This window comes from Pararge aegeria, chromosome 24 (assembly GCF_905163445.1).
Source record: "Pararge aegeria chromosome 24, ilParAegt1.1, whole genome shotgun sequence".
Classification (NCBI taxonomy): domain Eukaryota; kingdom Metazoa; phylum Arthropoda; class Insecta; order Lepidoptera; family Nymphalidae; genus Pararge; species Pararge aegeria.
The window spans coordinates 7,163,940-7,187,460 of record NC_053203.1 but is presented as its reverse complement, the minus strand read 5'-3'; the positions used below and the strand labels follow the sequence as shown (position 1 = coordinate 7,187,460).

General features: G+C 36.1%; 3 protein-coding genes across 3 annotated transcripts in view; 2 read left to right on the top strand and 1 right to left on the bottom strand.

Annotated features, from left to right (window-relative positions):
• LOC120634501 overlaps window positions 1-7,949 on the top strand; it is a 70,164-nt gene extending 62,215 nt beyond the window's left edge. Inside the window, 8 exon segments of the mRNA XM_039905159.1 lie at window positions 2,247-2,452; window positions 3,514-3,692; window positions 4,329-4,613; window positions 4,976-5,183; window positions 5,670-5,815; window positions 6,456-6,578; window positions 7,074-7,773; window positions 7,776-7,949. Coding sequence (XP_039761093.1) covers window positions 2,247-2,452; window positions 3,514-3,692; window positions 4,329-4,613; window positions 4,976-5,183; window positions 5,670-5,815; window positions 6,456-6,578; window positions 7,074-7,773; window positions 7,776-7,840 — 1,912 coding nt within the window. The 3' untranslated portion in view covers window positions 7,841-7,949.
• Window positions 7,950-16,748: 8,799 nt separating this feature from the next.
• LOC120634538 (protein lethal(2)essential for life-like) lies at window positions 16,749-17,589 on the bottom strand. Its single transcript, XM_039905227.1, has one exon. The coding sequence runs from the start codon at window positions 17,462-17,464 to the stop codon at window positions 16,916-16,918; it is 549 nt and encodes a 182-aa protein (XP_039761161.1). The 5' UTR covers window positions 17,465-17,589; the 3' UTR covers window positions 16,749-16,915.
• A 3,842-nt stretch (window positions 17,590-21,431) lies between these two features.
• LOC120634539 (protein lethal(2)essential for life-like) lies at window positions 21,432-22,221 on the top strand. The gene has a single exon (XM_039905229.1). The coding sequence runs from the start codon at window positions 21,573-21,575 to the stop codon at window positions 22,110-22,112; it is 540 nt and encodes a 179-aa protein (XP_039761163.1). The 5' UTR covers window positions 21,432-21,572; the 3' UTR covers window positions 22,113-22,221.
• Window positions 22,222-23,521: the final 1,300 nt, after the last annotated feature.

The window sequence follows — 23,521 nt, the reverse complement described above, 5'->3', positions numbered from 1 at the left end:
TACGCGTCGCGTAGCGTAGGTCCTAAGCGCGTGTCGGTCTTTTATTTTCAATAGCATTGGATAAGTCAACTTTTTCTTCTTCTTCTTCTTTAATACTTGGAATGTTTTGAATAAGTTTGCATGGAAAAATAAATATGCTTCTTTTGATCTATTATTTTTACAAAATGATTCCTTTTGAAAGATACTTATGCATCCTTCAACAGTATTTCGTAATTTGGTTACACGTTATAGAATAAACGCAAGACTGTAAATTTACTCAGCGCACGCGGATAAAGCTGGTAGCATTTTTCTCCTGAATATCCATTTTTTCAGGCCGAAATTATATTTTACTGATATTTAATATGTCTGTGTTACTTCTGGATAAAAAACTTTAAATATGTAAAAATAATATTCTCTACAGCCTTCCTCGATATGTGCTGTCCAACACTAGAGAGATCATCCCGTTTAAGTTGACAAACAAACTCTTCAGCTTCATATATTAGTAAAAGACTTTCATTATTAAGTGCATTTAATATATCATCTGTTGCTAAAAGCAAACTCCGTATAATCTTATAATGGATTGCAAATTGCAGCAGCAGTTCCGATGTGCCGCCATATTGGCAGGTTACAAACAATTTCCTGTCGAGCACAGTTGCATAATTGATTCCCAGGCGTACAGCTCTTGGCTATAACCACTAATTTAGTCGACGTTGTACCAACCTAGCTCGAAGAACAAAATGCTTTATTAAAGCTATACAATTTCTTTAAAAGCACTTCATAGTGTCATAATTAATTTAATTTATTAATTAAAAAATAGCATCTAAGAAACTATAATATTGATATAGACTCCTAATTTTTTAATATAGGCGAATAGCCTAGAGGGCAAGCCTGCAGTTTCCCTCTCGGAGTTATGAATGAATAAACTTTTATTACACACCACAGACAAAAGAAAAATCATAAAATTTAAATAAATATAATCTATACATATAATAAAACTGTAACTGGAAGATTTCTGTACATTTAATATATTTTGAAAATTTTTACCGGGGGATGCTAATAGACACTAAGTCCAAAACAGATTTTTATTTAATTTTTTTCTGTCTGTCTGTCTGTCCGGGCATCACGTGAAAACTACTGAACGGATTTAAATAAAATTTGGTATAGTGGTAGCTGATATACCGGGTCAATTCATTTTATGCAATTTTCCTGCTGTATGCAGCATACCCTGGTAAGAAACCCAATGCATGCCACTGTTGCTAAGCCGTCTTTAGTCATGAGTTTGTTCAGGTGACTTCGCCCAAACTGTTTATTCTCGCCGGAGCGATATTCGGCAATTATTTCAAAACCATTCCGCTATTCGACAACTAAAATTCCCGTAGAGCCCTTTAATTAATTTTCATTAAAAGATGCTTGGAAATTTGGCCAAAGTGACGGCCAAAATGTTAATTCAGATAAAAGTGAGAATTTTCTTCATCCAAAATCCCCGTTAGGTAACGTTTGACACGACCCCGAGGGACAAAATGGCCGAATTTTGGCGAATTTTCGCCGACACAACTAACTGACAGGCGTCCAATCAATTAACGGGTCACCGGAATGAGACTTTCTGCACCCGTTGTTTAGGCTTTTCGTATAGTTTGTACTTATGGCACGGTTTTTTTTTATAATAATTAGTTTTTATTTGAACGGCTGATTGGCGCAGTGGGCTTAAATACACTGAGCGATTAAACGTTCCGGGTACGATGTCGCGTAGAAACCGATTAGAAAGAAAGAAAAGAAAGAAAATACATTCATTTATGTTAAGTGTTACAAACAGTACATCTTATAAAAATACAGTAACAACATAGGAGCAATGTCTGTGTCTAACACCAGACAGAAAGGGTGTACAGCTCAGCATTTGCCATGCATTTTAGGTACGATGAGTGATGATACGGCAAATTAAATAGATAAATAAAAATAATGAAATAAATAAATAAAGTGAAGCATGGGTTATTCCCATTAAAGTAATAAAAGTGATAAAACCAGCAAAATAATGATTATATTAAAAAATAATAAAAAATCAGAAATACTGTTAATTACATATTGCAATTCGTGTTAATATAGTATAAAATAATATACTATATTAACACTGATTGGAGGCATGAGCTTAATATAAATGCCATACCCCTAACAGGTTAGCCCGTTACCCTCTTAGAATGCATCATCACTGCAAATAATGGACTAACTTGTAGTGGAATATAAAAAAAAAAGTTTTATTCAAACCGTTCCAGAATCCGTCTGGAGAACTACGAGCAGTGGTGCGCTGTTGACGCAGTCACCCAAGGCTGTGCTGGGTCCCCTGCCTCATGCCGCGCTGCTGTGGTGGCTGTACTGGGCACCCAGCTAAGAGCTGCCTGCGCTTGTAGGGGCACAGATTTCGCTCAGCTGTACGATTGCCTCGGCTGGCAGAGGCTTTTGTGGCTTAACCCTTGCGTTGGTGAGTTATTTCAAATTCAAATTCAAATTCAAATTCATTCAAATTCATGATATAAGTAGGCCTACTTTATAAGCACTTTTGAAACGTCAAGTATGTTTGTTTGTAGTGACTACCACCACCGGTTCGGAAAGAGACCGAGAAGTTCTACCGAGAAGAGCCGGCAAGAAACTCAGTAGTTGCTCTTTTCCAACATCAACATTTACAATCATTTTGCTATCTTGCGGGACATGAGAGCGAGGCTGGCTGCTTCCAATCTATCTTGTCATTTATTTATTTATTTCATACAGTTTGCTATTATGTAGGTACATGAGAACCTGTCAGGGCATTGCAGACATGATTATTTACTTTTCTTTATTCATGGTTACAGCATTCCAAATTTTGAGGAAATACTTCCAAAAATGAGTAACCCAAAATTAAGAGGCTATGGTCTCAAACTCGTATTTCAGCAAGTATCGTCTAATCCTTTCAAGTACTTTATCAGCAATAGAGTTATACAAATGTGGAATGACTTGCCTGAAGATTTAGTGACTGCTATATCACTGAAACAGTTTAAGAATAGACTGGACGAACATTAAAGTGAAATAAACATCAAAAATACGAAGAGCACAAGAAATGACATAGACGCATCAGCAAAAGCTGTTTAGTTTTATATAGTAATAATAATGGTTACACTAAAAGATTATAATATTAAATAATTACGTGTTATACAAAATAGAATTATTTGAGATAGGTATGTCAAAAGTTTTTATTAATCGTCAGATTGTAAGTATTTAATTTTAATATAACGATTTTGATTTTATGATTTGAACCCATTTTATGATTTTTATGATTTAGCCATCTTGAAATACATAACAGATCTTCGTAGAGCACGTTTTTATGGTGTTGGCAGCATCATTTTTTTTGATGTGCAACATATAGTGGCACGCCTTGGCAGTAAAATCTGCACACGACCTCGCAAACTAAACTATGTGTTTGAAGGTGGTCCTATTGCTTAAGCATCTCATATACACCTCTAAAAGATGAGGTTTACCAGAACACTAAAATATTTGTTTTATTTTCAGTGGAATCCCAAAGTGACTACCACGTGAAAACCTACGGCTCCTTGCTCATGACTACTCCTTTCGACAACGGTATCCGGTATATCACTGTCGCGCCAGAACCGCCCATACATCACCGCACCACCACCCATCACCACCGTCACACCACTCAACATGGCACTTCCCAAGTTGATGTCATGCAGGTAAACAAAAGTTTTATGTTTATATCTAAAACTACATCGAGGGGATACTCTAGGTCCTGCACTATTCATAATCTATACAGACAGTAACACTATAATTATCAAAGCCGAAAATATAAATACCAAAGTTAAATATAAATAGCACAACATTAATACCGAAGTTTTCATAGTTGAAATTTACACCACAAGTTATCTTTTCCCATTTTTATATTCAAATGAATATGTGCTTCACGAACATTCCAAGATTCCCTGACTATGAGCCTCTAGAGAAAACACCGAGTCACTCAACGAGCGCTGTAGAGTACTATTCTCAGAATGTTTCTTCGTAATCCAATCCGAAATAGGGAGTCGAAGGGGGTCGTTGGACAAAAACTGCAAAAGATCGCAAAATGTGGACCTTTGTCCAGCGTTGGAAGCCTATTTCTATTGAATTGATGATCCGTCTACAGAAAATTATTTAAGTTACTACCTATTCTACAGTTATCGATAGCAAAATTCGAGGACGCCGTTTTCTATACACCAGCAGTACAGGCTGTACTACTGCTGTACATTTGGAAACTATAACATTAGTATAAGGGACTCCATATACTACTGTTATAGTTTCCAAATATCAATATTTCAAAAATCGGTCTTTTAAAGGAAAACCGCGAAGAGCTAAGCCCAATTACGACAATGTCAGAACAAACGGTTGGACCGAATGAAATCGCGCAAATATCAGAGCCTGTGATTGAAACGAGCACTGAAACAACAACTGTAGCGACAACGACCACTTCGACAACAACCAGCACAACAACAACGACGACGACGACCACGACAACAACACCGAGGCCGACAACAACTATGGAACCAGCAAAGTATTGTATCGTGAAGAAGCCGGAGAGTGATGACCAGGCGCAGTACATCAAAATGGGAGAAACGAGACGTGTGAGTTTGTATCGCTATTTGCTATCAAATAGCCTTTCTTCTTCCTCTAATTCTATAATTCATTTAATTTTACATTTAAATATACAATTGGCAAAACCATGCCTAAATCTAAAACTATCGGACAAATTCTTTTTTGGTATCTAATAAAAGCTATTTGTCGATCAACAGTATTTTGTGGATTATTTTGATGTGATAGTGATAGTAAACTTCGTGAATTGAAAGCCACGAGGCCACTGCGTGAATTTTTTAATCGCTGTGAGACCCTAAATATCTTATTAGTTGAATAATGTACACGATATTGAAGGTTTCTTAAATTTTTAATTCACATATTAAAAATAACTTGTCTCGTATCTTTCCCACAGCTTTACCGTTCGGCTGAATTAGCCGAGTGCACTGACCTGTGTGTATGTGAAGTGTCATTGCAAGTGTCGTGCAAGGTGGCCTGTGTTCCCCGTGCTCCTTGCTCGTCTCGACTCGCACACTACTCGCACGCGGCGCCGGCCTACCAAGCCTACCGCGGGCGTTGCTACTGCTATTCTGGCTCCTTCATCTGCATGAGGCCTAATCCTGGTAAATAAATCTTAGGCTATAAAACTTCTGATATAATGACTAGCAGACAACTTTTTTGAATCGGCGATAGCGCAGTGTGTGGGAGCTCGACTTCACTTTCGGGGAGCGGAGTTCGAACTCCAGCACGCACCGCTAACTTTTCTAAGTTATAACTGAGAAAAGTTAGCGGTGCGTGCTAGCGTTTTAAGTTATTAAAATATCACTTGCTTCAACGGTGACGGAAGAGATCGAGTGGAAACCTGCATACCTGAGAGTTCGATAATGTTCTCAGGTGTAGAGTCCACCGATGCGCACCGATGCTGCTGATTCTTCACGCAAAAAAAAGCCAGTCTGTGTCACCAGACGAGGGATTAAGCCGCAGTGTTATGTCCCATGTATCACTACGGCAAACGGAACAAATCTGACGCTCTCTATTAAAGACAAATGAACTATCATCCAATAAGAAAACTAAGAAAAAGGTCGCTTAAATATTACCTTTTTTTTCAGGAGAATACAAGCTTCCGGAGGGCGTTTATCTATTGCTCGGCTTCAGCGCTGTAGACGAGGCACTTCTCAGACCTCACACGGGATTGGGCGCAGAAGATGCGGTCCGACTACTACAGCAGTACTTGCACGTCGTCCATCATGGAGAAGTATGGAAAACCCCTTTTCAGATTATAGCTTTTTGTGACAGTGTGTGTGTGAGTGTGTGTGTGTGTGTGTGTGTGTAACGCGATCGCGATGACGCACTTTGAAGACGTGATCTTTGCATTTTCCACAAAGTGTTACTCTGTTTGCAAGTGTTACAAATTGAACCAAACTGTTAGTCCTACATTCTCTTAACACAACATCGGATTGATTTATTTCGTAAGGAACAAGTACAGTAATTATTGCCCTATCACTGAACTGGAAGCGTGTCGCAATTATATAGCTTTGTGCGGTTCACTAATCCAACACGTCATCTGACATTTGCTTCTGTTTTATATTATTTGTACGTGCATACAAACGTAAATCAGATCCATCAATTTATCTGGTTAATTCTGTGTTAAAAAAAACTTACGTTACCTATATTTTAAACATTTCGACATTGTAGTAACATTGAAGCCATAATACCTAGTGGGTAAGGCTTCGGCTTTTCGTTCGGGAGACCGAATTAGAACGAGGTGAAGTCCACCAATCTGCACTTGGCCAGCATGGTGGACTACGGCGACGAGCCTTTTCATGCTGAGTCCCGTGCCCTATAGTAGGCCGTTAAAGGGTGCATGATGATTAACATTGGCCATTACGTTCCAGATGAATTGCACCCTAACTCTCTTCAATATCAGCAATGAAAATGTCATCATATCAGCAAGCGTTCCTCCAAAGGAACAAGAAGCGCTTAAGGAGGCAGGGGAAGCGTTGCTGGATAAAGAAAAGGTGAACCTCATTAAAAATACAGTTAGATAATTAACGCTTTCATAAAAATAATAAATAAAAATTGGTGTAACAATATCACTCATTCAAAATTAATTTATCCCAAGGAGACTAACGATAGGAAGGAGATAACTTTTGTTTGATAGGCACATGAAATCTGCCTATTAGTAGTAAATCTAGTTCGGAAAGCAGATTCTAGATCTCGGGAAAGACTCGGCAAGAAACTTTGCAGTTGCTCTTTTTCAACATCAATATTATACAGTTTTCTAAATTCATTATTCTATATTAGTAGAGATCATAGCATAGCTGGCGGCTTCCAAGTAACCTTGTAAAAAATAAATTCATCAATTGTAACGCAATCCTATTTGTTCCGTTTAACAGACGTAATAAAGATGTCAATAATTTGTGTTAATTTCTTGTAAGTTGTGTTTTTATATTTCGTTTTTGTGTTGAAGAGACTAATAATTTACCATACAAATTCTTTCTATTTCTTTTCAGGAGGCATGTATCGATGTTCTCAAGGTTGTGAAGAGCCGAATCAACTCACAACATGAAGATATTTCTTCCCATCTCCTTCTGTCTATATTTAAAATTGCTGAAGTAGACGTCGTATATCCTACACCGCCCAGTTCCGCCATCACTTCTAACAGACCCGACATCAAATTGTATATTATAATCTCCCTTATTACCCTTATCTATTATTTCAAAGAATTTACCTCTTTGTTTCTAGTGACCGCCTCTTTTAATATAACTATCGTCAATTTTATATCGAATTTATCCGATATCGATAGATATAACGTGGAACCTAAATTATCTTCAAATTGGTTAGAGATTGTTTTTTTCAAAAAGAGATTTATTGTAAATGTTTTTCTATCTATTTTAAAATGTTACGAAGAATTTATTGAATATTATAATGTAGTTGTTGTAAATTATATTGATAATTCGCACAATGCACTCGCTTTAGGTAACGCACAAACAACACATATCACAGAAGACATAGACATAAGTAAATTAGGTATAAATAAATTTAAGGAAACGAAACATATCATAAAAGCTGTGAGTATTACAATATATACTAATTTAAAAGAACTTGTTGCTAATGCAATTATACCTAAATATTTTTCTAGAGATGTGTATTACGAAATTGGATGTACTATTATTAATTCGGAGAAGCTTTATGGTGAATTCTGTTTTGAAAAATCGCGTCCTCTTCTTATGGGATCGTTAAATCCGTTAGCTTAGGACTGACTCTAGTAGTAGTATGAAGACTGAGATGATAACTAAACATATCATAGTTAAGTGTATTTCGTTTTATTTCCGACTTAGAACTGGTGCTTGTAGGTCGATCTTAAAGGCTGGGTTTTGTAAATAAGTGTATTACGCCTTTTCCACTCTTAGTATTATTTTCGTATTCTGTTAACTCTATAGACAGATCTTCTAGTTTCTTTTCCTTTATACCTATTTTCATCGACATCTTCTTAATCTTTTTTCACTTGATAGCTTTTGCCATTTATTGGTACTTTCACCTTTGGTGTAATTATTGATTCTAATTAATGATACAATTGTTTATATGTGCAGAAATTTTTTGTGCTGTCTGTAACGATAATGTCGGATCTCATATTTAGGAGTAGTCTGTTGTAGAAAATGCGCCTTTCTGTTAGATAAGTGTAACTAGAGATTATAATCATCGATGTGAGTGCACGTTTAGGTCACACGGACGGGCAAAATTGTTAGCAAACGTTTAAAAGTTACTTATATAATGTTCAAAACGCTGATGCAATAATAAAGTAAAATACAATAGCGCTATACAACCAAATAAGTTATGCACTTTACCGATATGATAAGAATAGAATGTCTTTTTGTTAAACTGTAATGCATCATGATATTTTTAATTACCGTTCCATTCAATCTGCAGCTGTAGATTTTTAAAAGGTTTTCAACCATTCTACTACAAATGCACAGACAGCGGCGGATGTACACTCGTCACATTTTGAATCACGATGATCAGTCGCCACTGTATATTCTAACCAAAATTTTATGAAAGCTGACATATCCGAATAGCTTTCAGTTTAACAACTATATCGGTTTCTTCCAATATGGTTTTAACAAAGATTTGCTGAATTTTGTCCGTCACATTAGCTACATAAGTAGGCAACATTTAGACAAAATGTATATCAGGTACATTACTTTGGTAATGCGTTGTTGGTAAAAAGAGAAGCTTTAATTTGAAGTAGACATAGATTCTTGTGTTCTAAAGAGTTTTAACAATGTTAGTGACGTCTTTAGAAGAAGTGTACAGTAACTAAAAACTAAATAACTATTTGATGTACAAACTCTTATAGATTATATTGCTGGCTAACTGACTAAACTATTCGCAGTCTTAATTCAGTTTTCCTTCTTTACTCTACTATTTGTTTCTTCTACTCTAGCCTTGACTGAAGTTATTTAATCGTTACTGATCTTATTAATAAAAATTGCTTATTCGGAGCAAACACCGAGGTTATACTTGGAATTTTTAAAACCTTCAGTAACCAAGCTTTGTTTAAAAATATGTTATTTATAACCATGGAAATACAATCCTTGCGTTGCTGTTAATTTTACTCTTTGAGCAGATTCGAATTACCTACCGCCTTACTGTGTTTATGATTACTGAATTGACTTATTACCGACATAAAACTTGCAATAAAGTATGGAGGGTAGAGGTAAGGAGAGTCATCTTATATGGGAGAAAAGTTGAAAAAGTGTCCAGTTGTATGCGCTAAATAACAGTTCAAAAATCCTCCACAATGGCGCTGGTATGGTATGAATGTAGCAATCATAGATTTTTTTTTTTTTTTTCGGATTGTGTGTAACTGATTAACCCTAATGATTTTAACAGCGTAACGCGGGCTTGTTGGCGAGCCTCGGAATGGGGCTCTGCCAGGAAGAGTTTGAACCCTAGGGCTCGAAGAAGCGAAGGGATCGTCGGCCTGAGGGCGCCTCATGTGAGGCCGAACCTCGGCTCAGGCGACGATTGGAGTGAAAGGGTTACGGACGGTGATTAATCCGCACGCTTCCGAGAACGTGGTGCGAGCCCACGTCCGGTTGACGTTAGAAGTCGGGGACCTCGTCTTCGCCGGCGAAGACGCTGTGCATAGGTTGATTGTGTGTTCTGATAGGGAGCATTGTCAGTAGTAATCTGATCGTCAGGGTCGTGAAGGATATGTTTAGGCCTCCTCTTGTTGAGAGTGGCGCTAAGGTTGGGTGAGTAAAAAGAAGCCGCAACTATGAGAGGGTTGGGATGTCGGATAGACTTCTCAAAGTAGATTTTCACATGATACATGATGTAGATGACATGATGGGGCGGACACAGGTTTTATAGAGTGTCACTTTATGACGAAGTGACAACTTGCTACGTCTGTTTAACATGGGGTAGAGTCTACCGAGAACGAAGGCAGCCTTGTTACGGGCTGCGTTAATGCGATCTGCGAAGTTAAAGCGACTGTCAAAAGTTACACCCAAGTACTTGGCTGTCTTTTGCCACGGTATAGGACGGTTGAATAAGTTAAGGTCCCTTTTGTCCCTGAGGTCAGGGCGGGCTCGTCCAGTGAAAAGCACTGCTGTGCTTTTATCCGGATTCACCTCTATCATCCATTGGCGAAACCAAGCGCCTAAGCGCTCGATGGCCTTTTGGAGGCGGGATATGATGCGAGGTATGGTTCGGTATGTTGTATAGAGGGCGGTGTCATCCGCAAATTGGGCTAGCTCTACGTAGGGGCTCTTTGGTATGTCGCTAGTGTAAAGCGCGTATAGGAGGGGTGATAGAACAGAGCCCTGAGGGACTCCGGCTCGTATGGGTCTGGTAGATGACAGAGTGCCATCTATCCGGTAACGGAAGGTGCGATCGCTCAGATAGTCTCTTAGCAGTTGCAAGATTCTATCTGGGATGCCCTGGTCGTGAAGCTTATATATTAAGCCCGCATGCCAAACCTTGTCGAAAGCTTTGGCTACGTCGAAGAACACTGCTCCTGTGAGCAGCGGGTATCTTTTTTCAAAGAGACCTCTGGATATGTGCTCCGTCAGGCGGTGCACTTGGTGGATGCTTGAGTGTTTGGCTCGAAAGCCGAATTGCTCGTCGTTGAGAAATTTTTTTGCTTCTACGATGGCTTTGAGTCGGGCCAGCAATCGTAGATGAATTGAAGTATGCCGAGTTACAAAATTTAATGTCATTATCGACTAAAGTAGTTAATTATTGAGAATTTCAACAACTTACGTTGTACAAAATATTGTGGTAAATATAACCTTACTTCCTTGTTTATTTTTCAAGCCTACTCTAACAATATTTGTAATTGGCGCTTCTTTTAAGAGTTACCTTGATGCAAATGTGGCGCCATCCTAATTTAATACATTTTGACGACACTTTTTCATATACACAGATGATCCTCCTTACCTCTACCCTCCATACAATAAAGTTAATCTCACTCTAGTCTATGTTTAATAATATGTGTTTTTTCGTATATAGCATTTTAACCACTTATTTATTTATTTATACAGTTACAATTACATCGCAATGTCACATATATTATAATATAAAAATGGAACCCTGTGAGGCCCCTGTAACTATGGAGAGGCGGACTTAGTCATTAATTTTATAATAAGCTTTCTCTAGTCAAGTAATTTTTTCAATAATTTTCCAAATATGTTTGTATGTTCTTTTTCTTTAACTATTTCCGGGATTTTATTATAAATGTTTGTGCACTTGACACCTTAACTTTATTAGATAAAATTAAAAAGGGCTACATACAACCAGCAATCCTTAATTCCTTAATAATATTATAAATGCGATAGTGTGTTTGTTTAATTGTCCTTCTTTTACGCCCTAACTAAGCATAGATAGTCCTGAACTTACACATTCGGGCGCACTGAGGTGATATGGGTGACATCTATTGTAAACAGTGGGTAGATATCAAGATGATCATTTGTAATTTTTATTACAAAGGTTGTGCTTTACACATACGCTGATCGGCATAAATCGGTGCTGATTGACGTTATGATTTATTAATGTGTAGATGAATGTTCGAGACAAGGCTGCTTTTCGTGTGAGCCCAAATGACTAAACCCTGAAGATTTTTTAGATTCGTTGTACACTAAATTAATCCGAATCTTTCTTTCCGAATGATGATCTTTATTTTAAGAAATTGCATCCCTTGTGTTATAAAAATCTCACTGTTAACTCGATCTTGCAAAATTGATCTAACGATACATATCAATAAAGCTCAATTTTATATTTATATTTCTAGCGTTAGATGTTGCAAAGCAAAGTGTCGTAACTTAGAAAATAGAAAAAAATGGTACTTAGATACTTATATTAAAAATAGATAAAATGTTTCTAAATTTAAATGTTCTTATTTCGTTTTAGATGTTAATTGATTCCTTGTTATTTCATATGAGAATTCTTGATATTATAATATATGGATTTTATTTATTCTAATATTATTTTCCAAGCAGAGGTATTTTTAAATTAAACATACCTATTAATCAAAATGCACGCCTCATGCCTTCCATGTAAATAGAAAAAATATATAGATAAAAAATATTTACGGATACAAAAATCTGAAATATTTAATTTAAATAAACTTAAAAAAAATTGCTAATTATTTACACAAAGCACTGCACTCTACATAAATCAATTTAGATATTTATAGTAACAAATATTGAAACATACAAACAATTCTTCACAGTGAAATAATAAGCTATGTTATATTATTATATATTATATATTTGTATGTTAATATAAGCACGTAAAAATTTGACAACGATTTATACATACAGTACATTAATTTAACCCTCAAGACTTTAAAAGGAAGCTTAAATGAAGAACTCATAAAAAATTCTGCCTTTATGTGTTTTAATATAGTAAATATGCACAAAACTACTAATTATTATGACGTCAATTTGCATACTTGTACTCATAGACACATCTTTTGCTGGAAATACCATTTCAATAAGAGCTGAACTTATAATTTATTGTATGAGAAGAAATTATAAAAGGTATTTTGGGCGTAATAATTACGACTTACTATTTTTACATGCAATATGTGCATGTAACTTCAAATGCAATTGACGTCATCCATGCAGGTCAAAAGCTACGTAGAAACATGACGATAAATTATCATGACACATTCAATATGACATATATATAACAGACAAAAATAAGTCAAGAAAAACAAAAAGGGCATAAAATTCCGTATATTTTTTTCGTTAATACATTTGAACATTTATTATATTTAAAAAATAACTGTTTTTACGTGGCATAATTTAAATGTTAACAAAAATTATTTAAAAAAAATTAAATGTTGATAATTGATACGCTTTATGATTTTAAAACGCTTCACGTAATGTATGTCTGTTAATAATTAAATAATTAAAATGAATTTTATTAAACTATTTGTGGTTTTGACTACCATGGTAAATTGTGTAGATATAATTTTAATAAAATATTATTTAGGAATTTAACCTACTCTCAGATAATAATGCTGGCAAAATATATGTATTTTATTCATTTGTTTTGGTATAATTTACCTAATGTTAGTAATTAACACATATCAAAAATGAATTTAAACAAGAATATATTATAGTTATGATGTTTTATATTATTCGTATTAATACTATTCGTATAATGCCTATTTTTATGTTACAAATAGGCATTTTTGTATTTATATTTTTATTATTTTACCTGTCGCTATAAACTTGTGTGTGAGCTCACTACGCTATTAAATAATTAATAAATTACCTATAGAAGAAAATTATATATTTCATAGCTCCACACTATCGTTCAGTAGTTATTCGTAAAGACACTGCTGACCTAAGCTATAAAATATGTAAGATATAGCGCTTTATAGAAATATTGTGCTAGTGCAATTGTACACTTTCTAAACTTACCTTAGCATGCTATTTTACTAAAATATTGTGAATGGATGACATTCATTACCTAGACTTGTCATTGTAGACTTAGCGTTATACAGGCTTTTGCAGTGTACGCTTAAACGTTACAAACAATCTCAAGACACCGCCATGCCAGTTTTGACAAGATACTTGTTATAATTGGTCGCAAATAGGACGCAAAGCAAGCCAATTCTGACGCGAGGTAAATGCACTGGTTTAACCATACCTTAAATCTTATTTAGAAAGTGTAAGATCACATTAGCACCACCTTATATTTCTTGTTTTATTAGAATTGTACGATCTGTCCATTACAGACGAAATAGAAATAAAAACCATTGCAAATACGGAGTGCATTAGTGATTCCTTATTTTTTCCTAACTTTTTCAGTATTTATCTAATTGATGTTGACCCAGATCATATACGTTTTGTATTTCTTAATAATCATAGAATTTATGTAATCTAGTGCAACAATGTGACAAAATTTAAAAGCAATAAGTTAAGAACATTCAAATATTTAAGATTTTAAGCAAAATATCATTTAACTGGATAAAAATATTTTTATTAAATTGATGGACAAATTATTTTCAAAGCCCAATAGTTAAATAACAATTAATTGTTAGTTTCTTTCTATTTCATAATAATACGGCAGATCGAACTTTTCATATTGTAGTATTAGTTCATACTGATGTAAAGTTACGTGTAGTTTCAATGTATAGCAATCATAATACATTTTACTTATTGTAGAAAAATTTAATATCGGCTTGGAAAAGTGATCTACACGTCTAAATATATCTGCGTTGAAAAATTATATCTATAGCATCAAAAAATGTGTAACCACGAAAGATTTTTTGTGACGTCGTCAAAGTCAAAAGCCTACGAACTGTCATGGATGTTATGACGTCGTGAATTTCAATAAAGTGAAAATATGTCAGAACGCACTGTTATAGAAAATGTCAGAACTCTAGACTGACGAGGTACAGACAAACAAATCTTTCTAGTTCCGAAACCTACATGATAAAATCGGTGCCTCCGACAACAATAATACTTTGTAACCAGCTGAAATTATCGAATAACATTATTTTTGAGTTAGGTCACTTTTTAATGGCTGACTTCGAAGCATCTAATTGATAGTGCGGCTTAAAACCTTCTCCACAAAACCAGTAAATCTCGACCAAGTAAATTGGTGATACCGAGGTTTCTTAGGGGCTATTTTGATTTAACAAAATCGAAAATCTAACCAGGAAGACTGTGCGTTTAAAGCTGAGAATGCGTTGAAGATTCAAATGTACTGTAAAATATATTAAATTGAGACATCTAAAACTACCCACATATATATTACATGAACGAGCTCCATAAGCGACCTTCCAGCGTACCGTTTAAGAAATTTGCTAATTTAAATATGGAACGCATTTCTTTTACAAACTGTGATGGGCACTTGATTAGTAAGATTACTTATGCTGAGGCCTAACTTCTGCTCTTCTGCTAGGATATTCGTCGACTTACTTTCTTTGAAGCTTTTGTGTTCCAACTTCCAGTCTGGAATACGTTATTACATTTTAACTTTGTTTATGACCATTTGGATGTCAATTGGATCTTCGTGAATACATTATACAAATTAAATGTTTGAAAAACGAAATAGTGATCGAATTTGGCAAGAAAACGTTAACCCTTTATAACGCATAAGAATACAACAGTTATTACCTACGCATGAGATCATGACCGTGAGGGATGGTGCCAAGAATGATGGCTGCGTTTCAGCTCTGAACAGCCGGGGTGATCCTTGCACAAAATGAGCCAGCCAGCCTTTCTGTCAAAAGATGAGGCGATCAACCGCGGTATAATTTCTTGTATAAATTTTCTGAAATTAACAATAAAAAAATTCACATCAAGTCAAGTATCAAGTCACTTTACCGGGAAGTTTAGTATACCTAAGACTTTCACTGTTATATTGCCATAACAAAAAAAAATGCTACCATTTTTGTTTTAGCAAATTCGTAATGGTAGAAATAACCCCTTACGAATTGTTGAGAATTAAATTCCGACGGAGGCATCGGTTAGTAAAAACTCTCTGTTTTTATATTTTAGGGAAAAAGGCGTGTAGATTATAAAAATTCGAAGCCGACATTGAAGAAAAGGAAAAATGTGAACACAGCACTGTAGTGATATGCAATAACTGAGCTTCTAAAGTAAAACTGTTTTATACACATTATTACATACGAGTACGTAAAATCATAATATTATTATATTGTATTATTTACCCACCTACAAGGTTCTGTAATTTTGTTGTAGCTAATAAAATGTTTTGTATATAAAAAAAAATGGTTGTGTTATTTAATGTACAGACAGCAACATAGATAGGTTTGTAGGGTACGTTAGGGGTTGAAGGGGCAAACCTCCCTGCAGGGCTAGCTCAGGCAGGAGACAAAAATTATATCCCCCGACTATATCCCCTGACAGGGGATATAATTAACGTTAAAGCACCTGCTAAAGCACGGGAACTCGGAATAGGAGAAGTTTACCCCTGTTTATTAATACACATATTATTGGATATTATTTCCACTTGTGCGCCAGTGCTCCAAGATTTGATACACCTGTGGGAGAAGATACATTTACATCCTGTCCGGGGAAACTACTGTCTCCTGCTGAGCAATCTGATTGAATGAGCATTGGTCTTATAAGTGTGAGGTCCCGGGTTCTAACAGGCAGATTGGAAGATATATAGGCAATTATTGAGGCAATTTGGAAATGTAAAAATTCTGAATTTTCTCTGGTCTGGTCTTATGGGTCAAGCCGTTACGAACTTACTGACAAAGTGACTCCAAGCGATTTAACGTTACGATGCCGCATATAAACCGAACTTACTGTTGTACTGTTGTTGTTGTCTGACGTGGGCCACCATAAAATACCTAGTAGGTAAGCAAGCTAAATGCAGTTATATTATAAACCGATGAAGTTTCTACGCGACATCCTACTTGCCTTTTTTCTGTAGGATGGTAGCCACGGCCGAAGCCTTCCAGTCACACCAGACTATACCAGAGAAAATTCAGAAATTTTAAATACCCGAATAGCCCCCTTGCCGGGATCGGACCCGGGACCTTTTACTTAAGGACACAGCGGTCTCCACTACGCCAGGGAGACAATCTCGTACTGTGGGTCAGTACTCAGTTTAAAACAGTAACCCACTAGGTAGTAGTTGCAACTTTGCACCACTGCAACTTCAAGTCTTTAACGTAAAAAAAAAACAACAGCTTAAGTATGAATTAATAACCTTTATTAAACATATAACTTTAAATTACAATACTTAAAGTTGCATAACGTAACATAAACATGAAAGTTACACAGTATCACAAAAAAAAAATCAGTCTCAAAATGGCACTGCCAAATCTTTGGATATTTAAAACTTAAAAGTTCACTGTTTATTGAGGATTCCCATTGGTACCTTCTTGTTGATCTTTAATTTCCTTCCGCACCGGCCCAGTCTGCGCGATAGGAACTTGTCTCTCGCCTTTAACAGATTCTGGAACGTTCCGTGGCGCGGTGATCGTCAGTACTCCATCTGAAGAGAGCTTCGATTCAACCGTTTCGGGCAAAGTGCCCTCCGGCAGTGCGTACCTCCTCACAAACTGGCGGGAAATAAGACCGTGCTTGTCTTGCTTTTCTTCGTGTTTCCCCTCCACCACAACGTATCCGTCGACGGTTTTAACGTTGATATCCTCTGGTGCGAAATGCTGGACGTCGAGGTTGACTTGAAATTTTTTTGCATCAGTCTTAATGCTCGACCCTAGATCTCTGGCTGCCGCTTGAACGTGACGCCATGGGCGGTAGTATTCCGCGTTAAGCATAGGTCCAGCAGCAACAGCGGTTAAAAGATCATCAGGTGTTAACCCCAGGCCGAAATGCTGGTCCCTGAGTCGGCGGGGACGTACAAAAGGTAGCTCTTCGAACATAAACGGAATGAGAGACATATTGAATTCTTGAGGTGACTCTTCTCAGTGATTTTGTCACGTAGTAAATACAAGTAGGGTTTGCTAGTAGCAGCGTATCACACCAATATTATAGTTAACGACTCGAAATTCAATTCAGAACTGACGCTGCCTTACATTGCGTTCGTTTTATATGGTTAGCTCAGCGCCATCTAGTAGCAAGTAGAAAATTCCAGAGCGTATTGAGCCGACATGGCCAGGGGTTCTCAAGTATTAGTTCGCATTGAAAAATAATATTTGTTATGATCGTTTAAATTTTTTTTTTAACTTCAGATAAAAGCTAAAAAGTAATAAGGAATCTTAAAATCAATATTAAAGTTAAGTAGTTAAGTAATATATTGATTGTAGGGTATAAATTGAGACCATAAGCATCTACTGTGGCATTAGAATTGTTTGTGGTGCACTAAAGTGTTAACAGTAGTCAATGGTGTCACGATCACCACTGACTGGATTTTTCAAACGGCAGTAATAATAATAATAATAATAATTGTTTAATTCAGGTAAAACCCATCTCAATATACACGTAAAAAAGTAGCATAGTATTTTAAAAGATCTAAAAAATAATAAATGAAATGAAAAACATTAAAAGAAAAATACAAATAAAATATAATAAATTACCCCAAAAGAGGGTTCGTACCCGTATAACCTACTATTTACGGTTTCCGTCGCGATGCACGGCAAGCCAGCTCTTTACAATAGGATTCTCCGGGTACTCGTAGCATACACCAAGGATTCCGTTCTTGGAATTGCGTATACGGAACCAGAAGGCTGCAACTCGAGATCTAATAAGCGCGAAATAGTCTGGTATTCTGGCATCGGCAAACATGTTCGACGCACTTCAGAATTTAGGCAGTTTCATCAGAATTCGGTATGCGTTATTATACTGTACTCTGATACTGCTACGTGCATTTTTATTGTAGTTAAACCAAAGCTGACACGTATAGAGGCATTGACAGTAAGCCCTAAACAGTGTCAGCTTCGCCTCTTCACTACACTTTGCAAAACGGCGTGCGAGCATGTTACACCGAACAGCCAGAGCCCTACGTTCACGTTCAATGTCGAGGTTGTCACATAAATCTTCAGTGAGAATATGCCCCAAGTACCTGAATCTATCTACCTTTTCTATAGGAATTCCATCCAAGAAAACCAACGGGATATTCTCCGGACCTTTACCTGCACGAAAAACCATCATCTGTGTCTTTTTACCACTGTTTTCATGAGGTTTCTTGGCAGATATTCTGAGTTTACACAAATAGTAAATAATTCTGCCAACACACAAAAAATTGTATCACCTGCGTACAGAATGTGCTCCACACTCAGTCCGTCGTGTCCAGAGGCTTTAGCCATTTTCATTTTGATGACCACATTGGCCACATATCAGTATACATATTCAATAGTTTCCGTGTATCCGAAAGTCTTAATTATTTTGACGTTCTGAGTGTACCATGATAGCCTATAGGTACATGCTGCGTGCAGATGTGACTTATTTTTTCTTTATTCACTTAGATAACTTAACTTTTCCTCACAGTAAAGGTTATTAGACTTTCTTTTTTAAAATTTTCCACTTATTGCTGTGTTTATAAGATTTATTGGACTTGGATCGTAAGATTCAGACTATTGAAGTTGTTGAAATTTGCTATTCAATACGTGGAGTCGCATTTTTTTGGTGTCCCGTTTTTATTTCTCTCGCTTTTTATCTGATCCTTAAACACCTAAACGATTGTAAACACATGCAGTGGACCTCCAGTAATGTGGCTCCTGTCTAATACGGCGCCCCTGTCAACTTCAAAAGTACTACAATCTTCTGCAAAACTTTTCATCATCGTCATCTATACTATCTTTATTACTTTATTGCAGTGCAAAGGAAAGATAAACGAACACATTTTGATTTGAAAATAAAGCTTAAATAATGTAACTAAATATTAAGCTTTTTATGTTAGCCATCAATGCAGAAGCTGTTGGAATGGTAATGCATATTGAACGTAAAATTGAATTGAACTTTCATTTGATTATTTCTGCATAAAATTTAAACCTTTGTTTTTATAATTCCACATTTTTTTATTGTGCCTTATTAGTTTCCCTGTATTGCTTGTCCCTTCAGGCGTAAGCAGTTAACACTTGTGAGCCTTCCTATGATTGCTTAATTTTTTATTCGTTACGTAACGTAGCAACAGAAGAATATAGGTTATTCAGTATAAGTATTATTTTAACAAAATTATAAAATGTTCAAATTACAAAGCTACGCGTTAGTTGAGAACCCCTGCAAGGACAAAGTCATCGACCCGTCGCGTCGCGTCGGTTCTAGAATTTCGTATCGCTGTCGCACACAGCTGACTGCGCGCGTTTTTCTCGAGCTTTCGCCTTGGGGTAGGTCAGTATACATAATGAAGGTTATATTTGTACATACTCGAGTTTTATGATTGGAACCATTTAGTTTTTATAAGTATCAGAAAACTAGAATACATTAGGTAAATATTTTATAAACACTATAGTGTGTTTATCTAGACCTATTTCTATTAGCCCACTATGGTAGGTGTACCGACAACAAAATAAACGTTAAACTATGGCCATATTATCACTTACCAGTTTGCTCTTTTGACTGTTTAACTGTCATTGCAATGTGTCGTAATTAAATAGGTACAACTACTAAATTACGAACTCGTAAGCAGGTACCTACGTACCTACTTTAATTGATGTGGCTTAGTATTTAAGTACATACCTAGGTAGGTTAGAAATCCTTAAAAAGAAAGAAAATAAAATCTTTACTCTCACAATTTGTTGTAAAAAGAAAAGATTTGCAGATATGCATATGTACATTCACAGAATTAAGAAAATACAGAAACCGTGTACAGGCTGTTAGTTAAATCACTCCATTTACCAGGTGACATTAATTATTTTACTACTTTCTTCGTTTACTAGGTATATATAATAATTGAGTAACATTACGCGGATGTGAAGTGTGACGTGCGCGGGACGTTTACACTGTTTTTGGAGAGTTTAAGCACGCAATAATAGCTGATTCAGGGTTCTGTATGTTTTTAATTTTGTGGGTACAGTGATAAGCGCTCTCTCATAAGCGAAGGTCCCAGGTCCTATCTCCTGAAGGAGTAACCAAATTCTGGTCTGGTCTGGTAGAATACTTGGGCCGTGGCTTTCGCAGTTCTTTTACAATGCCGCGTATAACTACCTATATAGATTTCACTTAAGACTAGGTACTTTTTATTTACATGTATTTTAGTTTTTATGTTGGTACCTACGTAGGTAATATTTTATTAAAATATCTGTAACCATATTAAATAAATTAATAAGGAAATAAATAATAAAAACACCTATTGTAATTTGTAAGGAGTTGCAGGTCCAACAGGTAAGTTTAAGTAGGAACCACCTAGGTACCTCTGTTTCTAGAAGCAAAAATATTGTATTGTGGTTCCTTCATCTACCTATCTGTCCGAAGGAGTTTTTAAGTGTAAACAATAATAGGTAGGTACCTCGTACCTAGTTCGTTTATAGACATATTCGACGGCCATCGGCCATAACATGCTACCAATAAATTATTAATAATGCTAATTAGACTTTTTTATAAGTCTCGTTATTTATAGGTAGGTACCTACCTAGCTATAACACAAAAAGCTAGGCCGGTATGCTACATTAATACGAGTATATTTTTCATACATTGACATACCTACAAATAAACTGCAGAAAGATCTCGAGTAATCGTAAAACAGTTGCATTTATAGATAAAAACAACAAAGCCGGTAAATAATGCCATTGTATATCAGTATACAAATAACATCAGATAACGCCGGCCGGCAAAATTCGGGAACTTTCTTATTGATTATTATGTTGCTAAGCGACACGGCGCGCATGCGCTCTCTAAACTTTTCGAGAAACTTCTACTGCCTACTCCTCAATAGATGGCGCGACGGGTATAAAAAGGCTAGCGGCTGTGCGCGAGTCATGTATTTGAATTGAAACAAACGAAGCGTTCACTTGCGAAGCGACAAGAGTCCCAGTTTAAAAACTATTGAACTTAAGACTAAAAAGTTAGTTTTCGTGCTTTATTCTGAATATCTGTGAATTAACGGAGAATATGTCTCTTCTGCCATACGTCTTCCGTTCCAACTGGCCGGGTTACCGATCGAATCCACTGCTATATCAAGATTTTGGACTACCCATGACTCCAAACGACATGTTGACCGTTGCGACCGTACCTATGCTCCCCAAAAACTATTTCAAACCGTGGCAACAGCTGGCCAGAGCTGCACGCGAACTTGAATCCAATATCAAGACGGATGAAGACAAAATCCAAGTCAATTTGGACGTCCAACATTTTGCTCCCGAGGAAATCAGTGTGAAGACAGCCGATGGATATATAATCGTTGAAGGAAAGCATGAAGAGAAAAAGGACGACCACGGGTACATTTCTAGGCAATTTGTGAGGAGATATGCTCTGCCTGAGAACTGCGATCCGGATACGGTTGAATCTAAGCTTTCTTCGGACGGTGTGCTAACAGTGACTGCTCCAAGAAAACCATCTGCTCTGAAGAATGAAAGAAAAGTCCCCATCCAGCAAACTGGTCCCGTGCAAAAAGAAATCAAGGATAACAATGATGTTGAAGACCAGAAATAAATTCCTTATAATTTTAAGAAGCCTCACTGCTATACAACTGTCAGACTGATTTTTATTTTATTTTATTAGTATTAAACTGGTATTAAATAAATTTTTATTTAAGTATTTAGCTAGTAAATAGTTTTATTTTTTAGCATTTAGTCTGCCTGTGCAATTTTTTTTACATTTTCATAGAAAATCGAAACTTTATTTTATTAAAATTGTTTATGGCTTTTCAGAATATAAATGTGGCTTAACATCGCAATAGTCTATCATCATCATCATCATCATTACCGGCCCTCTACAGCGCACGGTTCTCATTTCAAAAAAGGCCGTAGTTGGCAAAGTGTGGATTATTGGATAGAAGCAGGCGTTACTTTGCGGAAATCCATGATATATTATCAAAATTTAGCTTAATTTGCTATACTCTGCGAAAAGCAGGAGAATCTGTGTGGTGTAATTTATAATTTCTTCAATCGTTATACTCCACACCAAACAGATCTTCGGCAATATACCCTCTACGCACGTTTCGCTCCGAAACCGGAGCCTCCTCAGGAGATGTTGACCTTACAATGAATAATTGTTCTTAAATCTATATTTTTAATATATCAAGTGGGACACGGAAGCATGTTAATGCCGTCGATCTCTTTTATTATTACTAACCGTATAATAATACTGGAGGTATTATTACCTCCGATATTACCGGTAAACCCACATAGGAGGGGCGTGGTGACTCTAATTTCTAGTCCACAAGTCCTATCAAGCATGTACCAACTGCCCAGCAGTGAAATAGAAAAATTATATATAACAATAGTTATTCCTAAGCAATTGTGGTTAATGATATCGTATTATATGTATAACCAAGTTGTGGAAACTTCATCGGTTTATGTGATACAAAAATACGGCATTACTTTTATGTGTAATAATACTGTTTGTTTCCCTTGAATAGCTAATAAATAAAATAAAATAAATAAATATTTCAACTACGAGATGCTTGTATACTCATTGGGCCACGGTTTCAAAATCTGGTTGAAACCTTTTCTTTATTCAGACATCCAGATGAGCTCGTTTCGATTGTCTTAATAATTTATCTTGAACCATAGAGGTTCTCAACCTCCTCAACCTCTATGCTAAATCTAAAAAAAATGATTCTGCTAAATCGAGTAAGACAACAAATATAACATAACCGTAATATACATCATACTAAATTGTATCTGTTTGCCAACTTCCTTGCGCATTTTAAATAATATATTTAATAATAATATCCTACACAATACATCCCTACTAGCGAATCACCTCAACTCGCCCGCCTGCCTTGTGGTTGGCCTCAAGAAATTGGCTCCAAAATGCATGCATGCATTTTTGATCGGATTGTTATCTCATGAATTTCGTATTCTTTCACCAATATACTTTCATCCCACATTTAACTC

Excerpts from the sequence above, each read along its gene's own strand:
- LOC120634538 (XM_039905227.1), bottom strand. The coding sequence starts at position 17,464 with ATGTCTCTCATTCCGTTTATGTTCGAAGAGCTACCTTTTGTACGTCCC.
- LOC120634539 (XM_039905229.1), top strand. The coding sequence starts at position 21,573 with ATGTCTCTTCTGCCATACGTCTTCCGTTCCAACTGGCCGGGTTACCGA.